This window comes from Corylus avellana, chromosome ca11 (genome assembly GCF_901000735.1).
Source record: "Corylus avellana chromosome ca11, CavTom2PMs-1.0".
Lineage (NCBI taxonomy): Eukaryota > Viridiplantae > Streptophyta > Magnoliopsida > Fagales > Betulaceae > Corylus > Corylus avellana.
Genome location: NC_081551.1, coordinates 20,585,572 through 20,605,272, shown reverse-complemented (window position 1 = coordinate 20,605,272; position 19,701 = coordinate 20,585,572). Strand labels below are relative to the sequence as shown.

Below are 19,701 nucleotides of genomic sequence, written 5' to 3'. Positions count from 1 at the left end.
CAAGATTGCGAAGCGAACATGTTGATCAAGGCTACCCAAAGGTCACAGGCAGTAGCACATCCACGGCATGAACCACATATGGTTCGGTGAGTGTGGAAATTAGAACACTCAATATCATTTGATCTTTCTGAACCCACTGCATGTAGTCAGGGTTGAGGATGGTCTTCGGCGAGTCTGCTGCAGTGTTGGGGTTGGGAATTGTTTGCTTCGGTGGTCGAGTTGTGCCATCCAAAAAACCGTAAGCGTCTTGGCCTCGGAGAAAAGCCAGCATTTGTGTGCGCCATGAGGTGAAATTATCCTTGGATAATTTGATGTAGAGAGTATGAGACATTTGGTATGGTGTATAAGGGAGCCGGATTCAAAGGTGGTGGATTGACGGGTGGTAATGGATTGATAGGTGGTGGTGGCTGATTGGAAGGTAGATGTGGTGATGGTGGTGCACTTATGGAGGTAGAAGAAATTTCGGCTTCTGTCATTGAGCTAGACGTTAGTCTGTTTATGCTTTAATACCATAAACGAACTCTAAATAAACTCTACTTGAATTGCTTTGAATTGCATACCACTCTTGGTGGTTTGTATTGATATATATAATCATACAAGAGTTCGTGTTACAATGAAACTTAGATATACAAAGATGAAGAGATAACTATTGAAGAGAATAGATAAGAGATGAAATTCAAATATACAAAGATAAGAGATAAGAGATAAGAGATAAGAGATGATAATGAAATCGAATTACAAATAATAACTATTTGGAATTATCGACAGGTTTTGAATGTGAGAGTCCCAGATTATCTTGTGTTCAAACATATTAAAATCTAATCAAAATTTATCTCAAATTTAATGATAGTGTTAAAATTTGTTGGATATTGAGTGATCGGTGTTGCTCTTGCAAATCTTAATATTTGATAAATATTGTTATGCACATGGTTTATACCACTGCCTTAAAAAAAAGTTATTATTATTTTTTTTAACAAAATTGTCATTAAAAAGGGGAGGGTAGCTTGAAATTAAATTTGATAATAAGAAGGAAAAAGCCAATTAAATCCAAGCATACTATCACTATATATGGGTTAAACTCAAAGAGGGGTGAGAGTCGGATAATTCGGTTACGAAAATGGGATTTTCGCATTTCGCACTGCCATTGTCGGCAAAGTTGAAATTTTCACCGACTTATTTTATCAACTTTTTGTTTCGTTACCAAATGGCAGTCGGTAATGTCGATTTGGTAATATCGGTCGGTAAAGTCGGTTCGGTTAAAATGTGTTATTCCCCGAACCGAGTTTGTCGGAAATAGAAAAAGTCCACCGCCTACCGGCTATCGGTTAAGCGGTGTCAGTAAATGTCGGTCGGTAAGCGTTCGATAATCGGTAGGCAGTTCATTTGCCCACTCCTAAGTCAAACTATCAAAAACTATCAACTACATGCTATCATGGCCATTGGCCCAACCAACAAAGCAGCAAGCCTACCTAGCTAGGCCAATTTCACTAGGCAAGGGGCTTTTCAACTCTTCAATCTCTTCAATCAAACATTAGTATCGCGCATGATTTGAACTCGGAGCAAAACAAAATTGAGACATGCATGCAGAATATAAACCATAAAGTGACGATATATACTACTTAGGGCCTATTTGGGTGTGCGTTTGAGGAGTTTAAAAGTGCTTTTAACACTTAAAAAATCAATTTGAAAATAAAAGTAAATGTTTGGTAAAAACAATTGAAAGCACTTTTTAAGTGTCAAAAAAGCCTAAAAATTGCTAAAACGCACTTTTGGTAAAAACTTAAAAATGATATTTTTGCCAAAAAGCTTGTTTTGACTTAAAAACTCTATTTCTCAAACACAATCTCAAATATACTCTTAATTATAAAACTCACACAATGAAAATTACCAAGTGTATAATTTTTTTTTTTTTTTTTTTAATTGGGACCACAAACTTTTCACTACTCATCAACATCAACTTTTTTTTTTTAAAAAAAAAAAAATTTAAATTCAAAGTGGGGGAAGGGAAAAGGGAAATTACAAGAACACAAACGAAAACAACAGAGAAATCCTAGAAACAGTCGGGAATGGGTCAAACAAATGACCCGGCCCATCAAGCAAACTTAAATGGCCAAAAGAGGCTGTAATAAACGGCAATATTCCGTAAACGAAAAAAAAAAACCCCAAAGGGTAGCCGACACGACCATCAGTGGTTGGAAAAAGAGAACAAGGCCAACTATCAGTAGTCGGAAAGGAGAGGAAAATCTTTGTCAAAAATAGAAGAAAAAAAAAAGGCGAGATCAAGGATCTAGCCAAGAAACGAAACACAGTGAACAGAAAATTACAAGGAAAATAAAACAACAACTTAATTAAAAGCAGAATAAAAACTCCAAGACCAAAAATCAACAAAAACCAGCGGCGGAGATGGCTGAGACGCGGAGGCCCGGGATAGCCGGAGGGATGAGCGAGAGGCAAGAGGGGCATGAAGGGTGGCGGGGCTGCCGTGGGAAGACAAATCAAGCTTCAAAGAAACCAAATTGGAGACCCATGACAGATCCGAACGAAAAAACCGCTGCCGTGGCTTAGAGGAGGCGATACGTGGAATGTCGGAGGAGGGGTTGGGGTTGTGATTTCTGGCGGAGAAAGGATAAATCGCACAACGCGATGGATAAAACCGGAGAAAGGAAATCACCAGTGAGAACTCTGAGAAGCAACGTACGTATATAGAGAGAGAGAGGAAGAGGGTTAGAAGAAGGGAGGAGGGGTGGGAAGAAACGGAACAGCCGTTCTTCCCACCCCCTTATGTTCCGTTTCTTCCCACCCCCTTAGGCCTTAGTCTTTCTTTTCCCTCTGGAGGCGCTGGAGAGAAAAGAAAGAAACCCAGTAGAATAGCAAGTTACTCATCAACATCAAATTATATGCAGTGTAGAAACTAGAAAGATCTCTCTCTCTCTCTCTCTCTCTCTCTCTCTTTTTGTTTTTTGACAACCACAAAAGAAAAAAATCTGAATCGTGAATAATAATAACAAGATAATTAAGCAACTTCCAAGTCATATTATTATAACTTATTAAACCATCATAATCACACACACACACACACATATATATACATAAGATCATAATTAGTCTGAAAATAACAACAGTGAGCCATAAATTAAAGATAAACCAGATCATGGATAGTGGAAAGCCATGCCATGCATGCATGCATGATATGCATCAGCAAATTCGCCTGCAGATGAGCATACCGTCGCCTATTGAAGCATGAGATATTTCAACACGAGGGTCAGCAGAGATGGAATTATTAAACTCCATGGTAGACTTCCTCCAGGCCCTTTTCGATTCAGGAACAGCCTCTTCAGGCAACGCAACATATCCTCCCCACAGTGTGTTGTCGTAGACGACCATCCCTCCAACCTTAATCAACTTCATCATCCTCTCATGGTAATTCCAGTAATTACCCTTATCCGCATCAACAAAACCAAAGTCAAAACTCCCTTCATTCTTTGCCTGTATCATGCATATATGCATGCAATCAATATATATAATCATATTCTTGAAAATTGAAAATGAAAACAATATAATATATAACTCATGTTGTTAAAGCTTAATTAATTACATACGTCTTCCAAAAGTTGATCAAGAACTGGTAAAGCTTGTGACTCGATGAAGTTGATTTTGTCCTCAACGCCAGCTTTCTTTATAATTGGCAAGCCGGTCGTCTCATACGTTTTCCGATCGACATCTATGGCTGTGATCTGCAGTCAAGCATATATATATTACAAGGAAAAAAGATATATAGCTGTGGCGTACAATACACGTATTGAATTGAGTTCTGATTAATAGTTTTGCAAACCTTGCCGTCATCAGGAATTGTAAGAGCTGTGAGGAGAAGAGAATATCCTGTAAACACCCCAACCTCAATTGTCTTCTTTGCATTCACTAACTTCAACAGCATGCCCATTAGCTGACCTGCATCTGGCGATGTACCAAAGAATGCTCTGGAAAAGATATCGTTAAATGCAGTCACACAGCTATATAGCTGTGGCGTACTCACTCTATTAAATACAGTCATGCAATCTAAGATTTCGTACGTCAAAAGTGTGTTCTTAAACAAAAACATAGAAAATGTCTCTTATGCATGCGTTAGGAAAGAAAAAATATGATGATGTGAAAAAGTGAATTTCTTTTTTTTAAAAAAAAAAAAAAATACAAGGTTTAGAGGCCAAACAACAATTCTACCAAACCTTAAATACTTAAAAAAATAAAAAAGAAAAATCGCATTTTCATTAATTAACTGCGTTTTGATTTTTTTTTTTTTTTTTTCATATTAATTGCATGTTTTAAAACTACTAAATCAAATAAACCCTAAAACTCGCCGGTGACATCAACTATGACCGCCACGAAGCAAGACAACCCAACCTACCACCGACGTACAAGGCCACGTACTGCAATGCTCGCCACCCACTATAGACATCACTGACCATCACAAATACCTCCGACTGACACAACCAAACACTGTGTACGATCAATCGTTTCTGTATAGGGTAGAAATCACACCACAAATAGCCACAATACCAAATTTGCCAAATACGCCACTAAAGATGATGAAGCTCACGACGGAAATGACGACAACATCACACCACTAAAGAAGGACATCAACGCCATCTAGTCATCTACCTCCAATCATGGGCATGATGGCCACAAATCATAGTCCTCAATATGTACCTCGATCAGTAGAAAAACAAATAAAACAAAAATAAAACAAAACAAAACAAACTCTAGCTAAGTAATGAAAGGGTGTGGGATGTAATCAAACTCTAGGCTTTAATATCATGTTGTAGTTTGCATGAAAGATTTAGATAAAAAGTGGAGGTTTATTATCGAAGCCTACCGCCTCACATTTTATTATATAGGTTCCAAGAAATATTACAATGATAAAAATACCAAACCCTAATTACGTACTCGCAATCTCACAAACCCTAATAACTCTTCTAATACAACGAAAGTTGAAAGCATATCATCACTTCATGCAAGTAATGCTTCCAAATAATCTTTAAATGATTCTGACTTGAATCATCTGACGACCCAAAAAAGAAAGAAAAGAAAAGAAAACATGGCAAGAACTATATATGTTTGGTTGTCTAATACATGTAGCTTACCGCGGATTGTTTGCAGCAGTAGCTTCCCTTAGTTCCTTTAGAGGCTCTGGTTCTCGTGGGTACACACTAGTGGCCAGTATATACTACCATAATAGTGACGACAGTGTAGATTGATGTCATAAACTAAAAGAAAAAAACATCATATAATTAATTAATCGAAGAAAATCTAAAGACAATATATAATACCTCATGTAGCTCCTGACTTTGCAACACAACTGGGTTTGCCAAAAATTGTGGCAGTACTTTGGTGTTTTCCATTGCTCTGAAATGCAAAAAGTAGTGACTGCCCTTAGAGGGAAGGCATGTAAGTACTGTTAGTGTTTTCCATTGCAAATTTCAAGCAGAAGCAACCTAGGTAGTCTTTTTTCTTTTTTTCTTTTGAAAATTTTACCAAAACCTCATGAACTTCCACATATTTTAACGGGATAAAGTAATTGAAAGAAAATGAAAATTTGATACCCTTAATTAACAATTTTTAAACTTTGAGGAGTAATGTCAAAACGAATAGAAGTTCAAGTTGATTTTGTGAATTTTTTTTTGTTTTTTTTCTGGCTATTGTTAGGTCACAAGAACTACTACTACTACTACTATATATATATATATATATATATATATATATATTTTGCTCAACTCTGTTAAACGAGTCCATAAAAGTTCACTTGAGTAGTGTTTGCATTTAGACAACAGAAGTTATTCATAATTAAAGATACACGCAGGGCCCGCTCAATGGCTAGGCCACTGAGGTGGTCACCTACGCCCCCAATTAGTAAGGCCCAAAAATTTTTTTAATAAAGCCCAAAAAAAATTTTAATAAGGCTTAAAAAAATATTTTATTTTATTTTAACTTAAGGCCTAATTTTTTATTTTTTATTTTTAAATAAGGCTCAAAATTTTTTCTCATAAAAATTTAAGGCTTCTAAAATAAGGTCCCAATATAATAAGCCTATTGTAAAATAAGACCAATTAATCAAAAAAAACAAATATGCCACATCAATTTTTTTTTGCAACTAGTTAAAAGTTAAACTTAAAAGTCATGAAACAGCAATGAAAATGAAAATAATAATAATATTATAAAAATATAATAATATTATTAAAATAAATATTATTTAATTAACATTTAAATATTAAAAAAAATAAGGTCTAACTTCAAAATTTCGCCTAAGGCCCCCAAATACATTGAGCCGGCCCTGGATACATGCTTGAAGTCGAGCAATAATACATTATACAAATAGAGAGATATAAATCAATTAAGTTGTATAATTACACCACGACGAACGGTAGTATTTCTCTATTATTTTTAGTTTCAAGAGATAAAAAAAAAAATGAAAACGGCAATACATATTCATGTAAAACCAAGAAAACACCCAAAAAAAAAAAAAAAAAAAAAAAACCCGTAGCATTTATCAAAATAATATATAACTTAATCTCTCTCTTTTCACCAAGAAGAAAAATATGCAGATGATATATATCTCCTTTGTGAACTAATTCATGCCTTTTATAACAATCGTGGAAAAACCAAACTAAGAGTACTAGATAGAGATGGATCAATAGCAAGGTAGTCAAGTAACCTGATAGGATCGAACTGGCCGATCGGGTCGAGGATCCCCTGAATGGAACAGGTTTCCAGGACAAAAATGGCACACGACAACTAGTATTGGAGTCTGGCGCACACCAAAAACGAAAAGTACTCTGGCTAGGAAGTGATGGCAAGTAAAATTATATATAGGTTGAGAATATTGCATGAAAAAGAAAGGGTTGAACGTTGGGTCTGGCTGTGTGTTGAGGAAAGTCTAATTAGAATGTTAGGTGAGAATCTTGTTAGGGCAATAATTAATGAGTAAGAAAGATGCTTCAATAAAAGCTGATATAATTATTAATTTATAGAAAGCAAAAGGTGATATGGGTGATTTGATACTCATGATCATCTTTTACTGTACGTGTTCTTGACATGACTGTAAGTCTATTCAAGTCTATTTCTTTCATGTAATCTCATATATGAAGCCAATGAGCTAATCAATGATGGATTTGAGAAAATTAATGCTAAAATCTATTAATTTCTATTGCAAGACTCCTTTGATGCTTGAACAGTTGAACTCCGACATCTTCGGGATTTGTAGACCCGACACAGTCCTTTCCATTGAATTTAGGTAGTGTTTGCCGAGTGGCGACGGCCAATGGCGGGTACTGTAGTAATTTTTAGAAATATGGATTTAATTGGTTTTAGTAAAAATATTGTGCAAACAAGTAAAAATATATATTTTATATAAAAAAATGTAAAAAATTTGTTTTGTAGTGATTTTTTTATTTGAATAATAATATAAAAAAATAATTGATGTAGTATAAAAAGTATGAATATTAAGATTAATTTTGAGGTAAAGGTATTTTTTATTTTGGGATTAAGGAAGAGGCCTGTACAGTATCAGTCCATGTCATTAACAAACACTTCCGTACTGTCCTCAAAGTCCTTGTCGCGTACGTGCCTAAATTCAAATGGCCCGTTTGGCAATGTAAAAGTTGATCATGACAAAAGTAAAAGTTGACAAGTACAAGTGTCAAGTAGAGAAAGAGAGAGAAATTCAATCTTTAATCTATACGGGTTGTGATTCACACAAAGTCGGCATGCTAAGCACGCCAGGCAAAAATTTTTTTAAAAAAATTATTATTTTTAATAATTTTTTTATTTTTTTGCCTAGCATGCTTAGCACGCCGGCCAGCGTTGTGTTTATCTTCACCCAATCTATACTAATGCCTTGTTATATTTTGTACCATTTATTTAAAATTATTGCCCAATATTGCATTACCCAAGGGCACTAACGTCTCAATTCGCGAAATTAAGGAGCGGCAGCTACCACTATCACTATGCAAGGAATTCGATTTTTTTAGTAATTTGTTGTCCGAATGTGAGAGAATCATTATAAAGTTCAATTGTCCAAAAAAAAAAAAATCAACAACCAAACAAACTTCATAAAAAATTAATCAGATTTAATATCCGAATTCTTAGTCATTCAACCAACAACAAAATTGAAGGGAGACTACTTCTATGATCTATGCATTTGCAAGAGAAACTTACGGGAGAGTGGTTGGAAAAAGTAGACAGCCCACCAACCAAACGCATGGTAAAGGTGTTTATTTATTTCAAGCCAAAAGCCTTTCGCTATCAAAAAACCATAAACCCGTCGTTTCACACTGGATCTATGATACAGAAACGTGGTCTTGTCAGCAGTCACCCGTCGATCAATCACAGTCCGTTGAGTGGTAGACAGTGACCCAGTGAATAGAGGTGGAACCTCTATTCTATTGATGAACTTGAGGCTTCTGGGTGGATCCGGTGGGTGGTCCTGATTCAACCACTTTCTGACACCACAGTCAATTGGTACGCTCTCTTCTGAGAATCCATGTGCACAACTTATCTATAAGCTCTACATAGAATCTTGGCAGTAGAACTATAAATTTTGATTTTTTTTTTTTATAGATGAGTGTTTTTATTTTCAAATTGTTTGAAATTGTACGCTTGATAGGGATAATCCAATCCCTCTTCATCTTAAAGGTGGCCATGGCCATCTATGCTTTCTTTCCTGTTATGTGGGCATAACAATATTGAATTCTGACTAATACCCTCTGATACCTAGACTGTTGAGAGAAAAAACAGTGATTACATTGATGAGAAATCTGAGCAAATCATGATTTTAGGTTTTGCATTGGACAGTATTGAAAGAAGAATGACCTTTTTGGGTTCACAAAATTGAATTGATGATGTTAGAGTATTAAATAAATTATCATATTATTTCATGTTGAATGATTGTGTAGAGAGAATGGAAAGAAAATAAAAAAGAAGAAAAGATAATTTTTTTTAATTTTGTAACTTTTGTTCTTGTTACGAACTTTCTCTCTAAATCTTAATGAGAAAATTTTAGTTGGACTGAGGAGGAAAATTTGCTATTATTTTCTTCCATCGTGTGGAGGGGGATTCTGCTCCTAGTGTAGTGGACATGGTGACGGTGAATGTCCATAGCCATTTCTCGCCATTGTTTCTCCGAACGTTCCATGAATTGCGAGAACTCGTGCTCCATCTTCCTTAGTTGTTTGCCGGTATGGACGACGCACCGAGGATCAATGCTCTGATACCAAATGTTTAGAATGGAACTTTGTTAAAGATCAAGAAAGAATTCCAAAGATATTCTTCCGGGTGACAAGAACAATAGTTGGTTATTTCTGCATGACTTTTTTCCTCCTAAACCTATACTCATGGGGTTTTGCCAACAAGGAAATCTCTGGTATTCAATATTTAATTTTAGGATTCTAGAATATGGTTTCAAAAGGAAGATAACAAAGAAAATGGAAAAACAATCATAAATGGCATGGTTCCTTTCCTCCTCTGTTCTGGGTTGCCAAAATAGAGCCTATTCCCTTGCATGAAATATGACTTCAAATTTCTGCCCATGTTTGCCAGACAGGACTTAACACAATGGAGCAAAATGTGAAATTCTTACCTACTCGTTCTAAGAGTTTACTGCAGAGTGATGATTTGCACCAGGTATTGTACCATTCTCCTTATTATTCTTCTGCTTTTGCTGTTTAAATTCTCAATCTCGTTCTTCAATGATGCCGCAGTATATCCTGGAGACTAGTGTGTACCCACGTGAACCAGAACTTCTGAAGGAGCTAAGGCATATCACTGCTGGCCTCCCACGGTAATTGTTCATTTCTAACTTTCGCCTACTATAGTTGTTGACCCCTTTTTGTACATTGACTTTTGTCGAAGTAATGAAATTTCTGAATATTTCTTTAATAGAGGAAAACCACAAAAATGAAGATGCTGTTAGAAGTTCATAATCCTGAAATGACTTAAGTTATAGATGGATGCGTGTAAATTATTGAACTGCTTTCAAGACAAAGTTTTCCTCCAAACTAACATCTATTCTCGGAGCTTGTGAAATCATATGTTGTTCTAAGGACAAATGTTAAGTTAATAGACCGGATTGAAAGAATTTCTCTCAGTCCAATTATGAGGAAAACTTTGTTCTTTCCGAAATTCCGTGAAATTGAGATGGAACAAATTAATTCATGTGGTATTCAAATACTCCCTTAAGAAATGGTGCATGAAACAATGGATGACGTGTCTACAGCTAAATCATCTTACTGGTTTAATAGTAAGCACTGAACTTGTTTAGAGCAATAATTCCTGAGAATGCCTTTAAAACAAGTTAGAAAGATAATTAGCTTGTGGTTTTCCAGTGCTAGGATGGCTACCGCACCAGATGCAGCCCAGTTGATTGCCATGCTGTTGGAGCTAGTAAATGCAAAAAAGACTATTGAAGTTGGAGTTTTCACAGGATACTCTCTTCTCCTCACTGCTCTTACAATCCCAGAGGATGGCAAGGTCTGTAATCGATAATTTTCCGCGTGTATCTTATACTTATCTATTAGACTACTTATGCATTGCAGTACATTGCAGATTACAGCCATAGATATAAATCGGGAGACGTTTGAGATTGGGTTGCCGATCATTAAGAAAGCTGGTGTTGCAGATAAAATTAATTTTATTGAGTCTGAGGCTTTACCAGTCCTTGATCAGCTTTTACAAAATGTAAGGATGAGCTTTCTCTTCATTTTTAATATTCTTTCATGCTTGCCACAATATGATCTCATTTTTCTATCTCCTCTCCTTTTACATTTTGTTCAGCTCATCTTGATTCTTGAGTTTACTTTCCACAATTAATAAGGTCTTAACAGTTTCTTTTTCTCTCTCCTTTTTCTGTGGGAGTGGGGGGTTGGTATTGCAGCATGAAAACGAAGGGAGCTTTGACTTTGCGTTTGTCGATGCCGACAAGGTTAATTATTGGAGCTACCATGAGCGGTTGATGAAACTGTTAAAGGTGGGTGGGATTGTTGTCTATGATAACACACTCTGGTCAGGAACAGTTGCAATGCCTGATGAGTTGGTTCCAGAGTTCTGGAAACCGGGCAGGCAGTTCATAATTGAGTTCAACAAATTACTGGCAGCTGATCCCCGCGTCCAAATTTCACATGCTTCAATAGGTGATGGTATCACCATCTGCAAGCGTCTCTACTGAACAGTGCTTGTAACTTTTCTGTAATGGATAATGCTATTTAGTAGACTACTATTCAACTGTCGTATAAATTGGGATGATGTGACAGTGCAAATAAGCTGTTTTAATTTTTTTAATTTTGCAAGTGTTAATCTAAAGGTTAATTTTTACTTAACAGTCTACTAAATATCATTACTCTCAATTTACTTGCCTTATCACATAGAGCTTGAATGTAAAATTCGCTTGAACTACATATGAAGAAAACAGTTTGTGATTTTGAAATAAGAGAAACTGAGGTTGCTGAACTACTACTACTACTACTATATATATATATATATATATACTATATATATATATATATATATATATATATTGCTCAACTCTGTTAAACGAGTCCATAAAAGTTCACTTGAGTAGTGTTTGCATTTAGACAACAGAAGTTATTCATAATTAAAGATACACGCAGGGCCTGCTCAATGGCTAGGCCATTGAGGTGGTCGCCTAGGCCCCCAATTAGTAAGGCCCAAATTTTTTTTTAATAAAGCCCAAAAAAAATTTTAATAAGGCTTAAAAAAAAATTTAAATTTTATTTTAACTTAAGACCTTTTTTTAAAAAAAATAAATAAATAAAATAAGGCCCAAAATATTTTCTCATAAAAATTTAAGGCCTCTAAAATAAGGTCCCAATATAATAAGTCCATTGTAAAATAAGACCAATTAACCAAAAAAACAAATATGCCACATCAATTTTTTTTGGCAACTAGTTAAAAGTTAAACTTAAAAGTCATGAAACAACAATGAAAATGAAAATAATAATAATATTATTAAAATAAATATTATTTAATTAACATTTAAATATTAAAAAAAATAAGGTCCAACTTCAAAATTTCGCCTAAAGCTCTCAAATACATTGAGCCGGCCCTGGATACATGCTTGAAGTCGAGCAATAATACATTATACAAATAGAGAGATATAAATCAATTAAGTTGTATAATTACACCACGACGAACGGTAGTATTTCTCTATTATTTTTAGTTTCAAGAGAAAAAAAAAAAAAAAAAAAAGGACGATACATATTAACGTAAAACCAAGAAAACACCCAAAAAAAAAAAAAAAAAAAAAAAACCGTAGCATTCCTCAAAATAATATATAACTTAATCTCTCTCTTTTCACCAAGAAGAAAAATATGCAGATCGATGATATAGATCTCCTTTGTGAACTAATTCATGCCTTTTATAACAATCGTGGAAAAACCAAACTAAGAGTACTAGATAGAGATGGATCAGTAGCAAGGTAGTCAAGTAACCTGATCGATAGGATCGAACTGGTCGATCGGGTCGAGGATCCCCTGAATGGAACAGTTTTCCAGCACAAAAATGGCACTCGACAACTAGTTTTGGAGTCTGGCGCACACCAAAAACGAAAAGTACTCTAGCTAGGAAGTAATGGCAATTAAAATTATATATAGGTTGAGAATATTGCATGAAAAAGAAAGGGTTGAACGATGCTTCAATTAATGAGTGAGTTGAGGAAAGTCTAATTAGAATGTTAGGTGAGAATCTTGTTAGGGCAACAATTAATGAGTGAGAAAGATGCTTCAATAAAAGCTGGTATAATTATTAATTTATAGAAAGCAAAAGGTGATATGGGTGATTTGATACTCATGATCATCTTTTACTGTACGTGTTCTTGACATGACTGTATGTCTATTCAAGTCTATTTCTTTCATGTAATCTCATATATGAAGCCAATGAGCTAATCAATGATGGATTTGAGAAAATTAATGCTAAAATCTATTAATTTCTATTGCAAGACTCCTTTGATGCTTGAACAGTTGAACTCCGACATCTTCGGGATTTGTAGACCCGACACACTCCTTTCCATTGAATTTAGGTATTTTTTGCCAAGAGGCCAGGGCCAATGGCCGGTAATGTAGTACTTTTTAGAAATATGTATTTAATTGGTTTTAGTGAAAAATATTTTATAAAAAAAGTGAAAGAATATATTTTATATGAAAAAATTAAAAAATTTATTTTGTAGTAATTTTTTTATTTGAATAATAATAAAAAAAATGATGGATGTAGTATGAAAAGTATGAATGTTAAGATTAATTTTAAGGTAAAGATATATTTTTTTTTTTGGGATTGAAGAAGAGGCATGTACAGTACCGGTCTATGCCATTGGCAAACACTGCCATATTATCCTCAAAGTCCTTGTCACTTACATGCCTAAATTCAAATGGCCCGTTTGGCAATGTAAAAGTTGATCATGACAAAAGTATAAGTTGTCAAGCAGAGAAAGAGAGAGAGATTCAATCTTTAATCTATACTAATGCCTTGTTATATTTTGTACCATTTATTTAAAATTATTGCCCAATATTGCACTACCCAAGGACACTAACGTCTCAATTCGCGAAAGGAGCGGCAGCTACCACTATCACTATGCAAGAAATTCCAATTTTTTTTAGTAATTTGTTGTCCGAATGTGAGAGAATCATTATAAAGTTCAATTGTCAAAAAAAAAAAAAAAAATCAACAGTTTGAAATTTATTTAACCAAACAAACTTCATAAAAAATTAATCAGATTTAATATCCGAATTATTAGTCATTCAACCAACAACAAAATTGAAGGGACACTACTTCTAGCCTAGAGCCTTTCGCCATCAAAAAACCGTAAACCCGTTTCACACTACGAAACAGAAACGTGCTCTTGTCGGCAGTCACCGGTCGATCAATCTCAGTTCGTTGAGTTGTAGATAGTGACCTAGTGGGTGGAACCTCTATTCAACTTGAGGCTTCTGGGTGGTATTGATTCAACCACTTCCTGACACCACAGTCAATTGGTACGCTCTCTTCAGAGAATCCATGTGCACAACTTATCTATAAGCTGTACATAGAATCTTGGCAGTAGAACTATAAATTTTGAATTTTTTTTTTATAGATGGGTGTTTTTATTTTCAAATTGTTTTAAATTGTACGCTTGATAGGGATAATCCAATCCCTCTTCATCTTAAAGGTGGCCATGGCCATCTATGCTTTCTTTCCTGTTATGTGGGCATAACAATATTGAATTTTGACTAATACCCTCTGAACAAATTATGATTTGAGGTTTTGCAATTGACAATATTGAAATTTAAATGACCTTTTTTGGGTTCACAAAATTGAATTGATGATGTTAGAGTATTAAATAAATTATGATATTATTTCATGCTGAATGATTGTGTAGAGAGAATGGAAAGAAAAAAAAGAAGAAAAGATAATTTTTTTAATTTTGTAACTTTTGCGGGTATGATGCATTGAGGATCAATGCTCGGATACCAAATGTTTAGAATGGAACTTTATTAAAGATCAAGAAAGAATTCCAAAGAAATTCTTCTGGGTGACAACCAAGAACAATAGTTGGAGTTGGTTATTTCTGCATGGAGTGATGATAGAGAGGACACGGGCGTGATGCATGCCCGTGTTTGTTAATATTTTTTAATATATATATAATTAAAAATTAAAATATATTATTTTAATATTAACAAACACGGGCATGCATCACGCCCGTGTTCTCTATATATATATTTTATAATTAAAATATATTATTTTAATATTAACAAACACGGGCATGCATCACGCCCCGTGTTCTCTATATATATATTTTATAATTAAAAAATTAAAATATATTATTTTAATATTAACAAATACGGGCATGCATCACGTCCGTGTTCTCTCTATCATGGGATTTTGCGAACAAGCTAGAAACTCTCTGATAGTCAATATTTAATTTTAGGATTAAAAAATTACTAAAATACCCTTTTAGGAAAAAAAAATCAATTTAAAAGAAGTTGTTTGGCAAATCCTAAAAAAAAAATTAGAAGGAGTGGTTTAGGGGTGGCCGGCGAGCCACCCCAGGCCATGGGGGTGGCTGGGCGGCCACCCCACAACCCCTTTTTTTAAAACCAAGCCACGATTCCTGCACAACTTCCATATAGGTGTTGTAGAGACTGGTGCTTGAAATTCTCTAGATGGTGGATCTACTTCGGAATTGCTTGATATGTTTGCTTGATTCCTGTGCGGCATCAGCTCTTCCCCAACCCCAACAAAACAAGTCATTGACTGTAAACTCCAGAGGCACACCCCTCGCCGGCCACCCCCAGGCTATGGGTTGGCCACCGGCCTATGGGGTGGCCACCCCCAGGCCATGGGGGCGCGTGGCTCGGCGGCCACCTCATAGCCCCCTTTTTTAATTAATTAATTTTTAATTTTTTTTTAGGGTTTGCCAAATGACATCGTTTTGAGGAGCCTTTTTTAAATTGATTTTTTTTTAAAAAAAAGAGCATTTTAGTAACTTAACTTCAAAAAAACAATGTCGTATTGCATATTTTATCCAATTTGATGATATTGACTAATGGAATGGCTAAATTGTAACTAGCTGATAGTTTAAATGCTATTTTATTACATTTTGAATATTAAGAGGCCAAATTACCGGTAGTTTAGCGGGCATTTTATATTTTGGGCAAGGCTTAGGTGCGGTAGTCTTGAACTACCGCACAGTGCGGTAGTTCAAGACTACCGCGTTTTGGTCAGTGAAAAACTAATTTTTTATATTAAATATTAAAATAATCAATAGATAAAAAAATAAAATATTAAAAACTAAAACTTATTAAAAAATTAAAACAAAGAAAAGGAAAATCAAAATCAAAATCAAGGGGTGGCCTTGGGCCAAAATAGGGTGGCCGAACCACACCATTTTGGCCATGCCTGGGGTGGTCCGGCCACCCCAAGAGCCAAAAGAAAAAAAAAGAAAGAAAACAAAAAGGTTTGGTTTTGGGGGTGGTTGGCCTCCGCCCACCGTCTAATTCCTTTTCTCCTTTTCCCAATTTTTTTCATCTCTTCTGTTTCATTTCTTGACTTTCTTCTCCTTCTCTTTTCTTTATTGAATCCCCCTCTCCTTAGCAGATTTCATAAACACAGAGAGAGTAGAGGGAGAGGGTTGATCTGAGACAGAAATTGAGGGAGAGGGCGAGAAAGAGAGAGAGAGAGAGACAGAGATGGGAGAGTCAGAGTTGATTGAGACAGAAATTGAGGGAGGGCGAGAAAGAGAGAGAGAGATGGGGAGTCAGAGACAATACGTGAGTTTTAGTTTTTTAATATTTTTATTTTTTAATTATTAATTATTTTAATATTTAATGTAAAAAATAATTTTTTTACTGACCAAAACGCGGTCGTCTTGAACTACCGCACTGTGCGGTAGTTCAAGACTACCGCACCTAAGCCTTTCCCTTATATTTTTTCCTTACTTTTTTGTAGACCAGAGCCTTTCGCCATCAAAAAACCACAAACCCGTTTCACACTATGATACAGAAACGTGCTCTTGTCAGCAGTCGCCGGTCGATCAATCTCAGCTCGTTGAGTTTTAGACAGTGACCTAGTGGGTGGAACCTCTATTCAACTTGAGGCTTCTGGGTGGTATTGATTCAACCACTTCCAATCAAGTGGTACGCTCTCTTCTGAGAATCCATGTGCACAATTTATCTATAAGCTTTACATAGAATCTTGGCAGTAGAACTATAAATTTTGATTTTTTTTTATAGATGGGTGTTTTTATTTTCAAATTGTTTTAAATTGTACGCTTGATAGGGATAATCCAATCCCTCTTCATCTTAAAGGTGGCCATGGCCATCTATGCTTTCTTTCCTGTTATGTGGGCATAACAATATTGAATTCTGACTAATACCCTCTGATACCGAGACTGTTGAGTGAAAAAAGTGATTACATTGATGAGAAATCTGAACAAATCATGATTTTAGGTTTTGCATTGGACGGTATTGAAAGAAGAATGACCTTTTTGGGTTCACAAAATTGAATTGATGATGTTAGAGTATTAAATAAATTATCATATTATTTCATGTTGAATGAATGTGTAGAGAGAATGGAAAGAAAATAAAAAAGAAGAAAAGATATTTTAAATTTTGTAACTTTTGTAACTTTCTCTCTAAATCTTAATGAGAAAATTTTAGTTGGACTGAGGAGGAAAATTTGCTATTATTTTCTTCCAACGTGTGAAGGGGGATTCTGCTCCTAGTGTAGTGGACATGGTGACGGTGAATATCCATAGCCATTTCTCGCCATTGTTTCTCCGAACGTTCCATGAATTGCGAGAAGTCGTGCTCCATCTTCCTTAGTTGTTTGCGGGTATGGACGATGCACCCAGGATATATCAATGCTCTGATACTAAATGTTTAGAATGGAACTTTGTTAAAGATCAAGAAAGAATTCCAAAGATATTCTTCCGGGTGACAAGAACAATAGTTGGTTATTTCTGCATGACTTTTTTCCTCCTAAACCTATACTCATGGGGTTTTGCCAACAAGGAAACTCTCTAGTATTCAATATTTAATTTTAGGATTCTAGAATATGGTTTCAAAAGGAAGATAACAAAGAAAATGGAAAAACAATCATAAATGGCATGGTTCCTTTCCTCCTCTGTTCTGGGTTGCCAAAATAGAGCTTATTCCCTTGCATGAAATATGACTTCAAATTTCTGCCCATGTTTGCCAAACAGGACTTAACACAATGGAGCAAAATGTGAAATTCTTACCTACTCGTTCTAAGAGTTTACTGCAGAGCGATGATTTGCACCAGGTATTGTACCATTCTCCTTATTATTCTTCTGCTTTTGCTGTTTAAATTCTCAATCTCGTTCTTCAATGATGCCGCAGTATATCCTGGAGACTAGTGTGTACCCACGTGAACCAGAACTCCTGAAGGAGCTAAGGCATATCACTGCTGGCCTCCCACGGTAATTGTTCATTTCTAACTTTCGCCTACTATAGTTGTTGACCCCTTTTCGTACATTGACTTTTGTCGAAGTAATGAAATTTCTGAATATTTCTTTAATAGAGGAAGACCACAAAAATGAAGATGCTGTTAGAAGTTCATAATCCTGAAATGACTTAAGTTATAGATGGATGCGTGTAAATTATTGAACTACTTTCAAGACAAAGTTTTCCCCCAAACTAACATTTGTTCTCATAGCCTGTGAAAATCATATGTTGTTCTAAGGATAGATGTTAAGTTAATAGACCGGATTGAAAGAATTTCTCTCAATCCAATTATAAGGAAAACTTTGTTCTTTCTGAAATTCCGTGGAATTGAGATGGAACAAATTAATTCATGTGGTATTCAAATACTCCCTTAAGAAATGGTGCATGAAACAATGGATGACGTGTCTACAGCTAAATCATCTTACTGGTTTAATAGTAAGCACTGAACTTGTTTAGAGCAATAATTCCTGAGAATGCCTTTAAAACAAGTTAGAAAGATAATTAGCTTGTGGTTTTCCAGTGCTAGGATGGCTACCGCACCAGATGCAGCCCAGTTGATTGCCATGCTGTTGGAGCTAGTAAATGCAAAAAAGACTATTGAAGTTGGAGTTTTCACAGGATACTCTCTTCTCCTCACTGCTCTTACAATCCCAGAGGATGGCAAGGTCTGTAATCGATAATTTTCCGCGTGTATCTTATACTTATCTATTAGACTACTTATGCATTGCAGTACATTGCAGATTACAGCCATAGATATAAATCGGGAGACGTTTGAGATTGGGTTGCCGATCATTAAGAAAGCTGGTGTTGCAGATAAAATTAATTTTATTGAGTCTGAGGCTTTACCAGTCCTTGATCAGCTTTTACAAAATGTAAGGATGAGCTTTCTCTTCATTTTTAATATTCTTTCATGCTTGCCACAATATGATCTCATTTTTCTATCTCCTCTTCTTTTACATTTTGTTCAGCTCATCTTGATTCTTGAGTTTACTTTCCACAATTAATAAGGTCTTAACAGTTTCTTTTTCTCTCTCCTTTTTCTGTGGGAGTGGGGGGTTGGTATTGCAGCATGAAAACGAAGGGAGCTTTGACTTTGCGTTTGTCGATGCCGACAAGGTTAATTATTGGAGCTACCATGAGCGGTTGATGAAACTGTTAAAGGTGGGTGGGATTGTTGTCTATGATAACACACTCTGGTCAGGAACAGTTGCAATGCCTGATGAGTTGGTTCCAGAGTTCTGGAAACCGGGCAGGCAGTTCACAATTGAGTTCAACAAATTACTGGCAGCTGATCCCCGCGTCCAAATTTCACATGCTTCAATAGGTGATGGTATCGCCATCTGCAAGCGTCTCTACTGAACAGTGCTTGTAACTTCTCTGTAATGCATAATGCTATTTAGTAGACTACTATTCAACTGTCGTATAAATTGGGATGATGTGACAGTGCAAATAAGCTTTTTTAATTTTTTTAATTTTGCAAGTGTTAATCTAAAGGTTAATTTTTACTTAACAGTCTACTAAATAGCATTACTCTCAATTTACTTGCCTTATCACATAGAGCTTGAATGTAAAATTCGCTTGAACTACATATGAAGAAAACAGTTTGTGATTTTGAAATAAGAGAAACTGAGGTTGCTGAAAAGCAGATGGCTTCACCCTTCTTCCTTATCAAAATAACTGGGTCCAACTTATCCACTGAGGG

General features: G+C 35.4%; 3 protein-coding genes across 5 annotated transcripts; 2 read left to right on the top strand and 1 right to left on the bottom strand.

Moving 5' to 3' along the window:
• Positions 1 to 3,013: 3,013 nt before the first annotated feature.
• LOC132165756 (probable caffeoyl-CoA O-methyltransferase At4g26220) lies at positions 3,014 to 6,824 on the bottom strand. 3 transcript variants are annotated; one of them, XM_059576435.1, is made up of 6 exons: positions 6,707 to 6,824; positions 5,325 to 5,426; positions 5,139 to 5,221; positions 3,833 to 3,977; positions 3,600 to 3,734; positions 3,014 to 3,486 (listed from the first exon to the last, which is right to left on the bottom strand). In XM_059576435.1, the coding sequence occupies exons 2-6, from the start codon at positions 5,394 to 5,396 to the stop codon at positions 3,196 to 3,198; spliced, it is 726 nt and encodes a 241-aa protein (XP_059432418.1). In that variant the 5' UTR covers positions 5,397 to 5,426; positions 6,707 to 6,824; the 3' UTR covers positions 3,014 to 3,195. The 3 variants fall into 3 exon arrangements, with proteins under 3 accessions (XP_059432418.1, XP_059432416.1, XP_059432417.1); XM_059576433.1 differs by having other exon boundaries at positions 5,325 to 5,421; XM_059576434.1 differs by having other exon boundaries at positions 5,325 to 5,400.
• Positions 6,825 to 8,241: 1,417 nt separating this feature from the next.
• Positions 8,242 to 11,496, top strand: LOC132165786 (probable caffeoyl-CoA O-methyltransferase At4g26220). Its single transcript, XM_059576469.1, has 6 exons — positions 8,242 to 8,511; positions 9,589 to 9,672; positions 9,750 to 9,829; positions 10,374 to 10,518; positions 10,594 to 10,725; positions 10,922 to 11,496. Exons 2-6 carry the CDS (start codon positions 9,604 to 9,606, stop codon positions 11,210 to 11,212), a joined length of 717 nt encoding a protein of 238 aa, XP_059432452.1. The 5' UTR covers positions 8,242 to 8,511; positions 9,589 to 9,603; the 3' UTR covers positions 11,213 to 11,496.
• A 4,965-nt stretch (positions 11,497 to 16,461) lies between these two features.
• Positions 16,462 to 19,509, top strand: LOC132165657 (probable caffeoyl-CoA O-methyltransferase At4g26220). Its single transcript, XM_059576308.1, has 6 exons — positions 16,462 to 16,670; positions 17,738 to 17,817; positions 17,895 to 17,974; positions 18,520 to 18,664; positions 18,740 to 18,871; positions 19,068 to 19,509. The coding sequence occupies exons 2-6, from the start codon at positions 17,749 to 17,751 to the stop codon at positions 19,356 to 19,358; spliced, it is 717 nt and encodes a 238-aa protein (XP_059432291.1). The 5' UTR covers positions 16,462 to 16,670; positions 17,738 to 17,748; the 3' UTR covers positions 19,359 to 19,509.
• Positions 19,510 to 19,701: the final 192 nt, after the last annotated feature.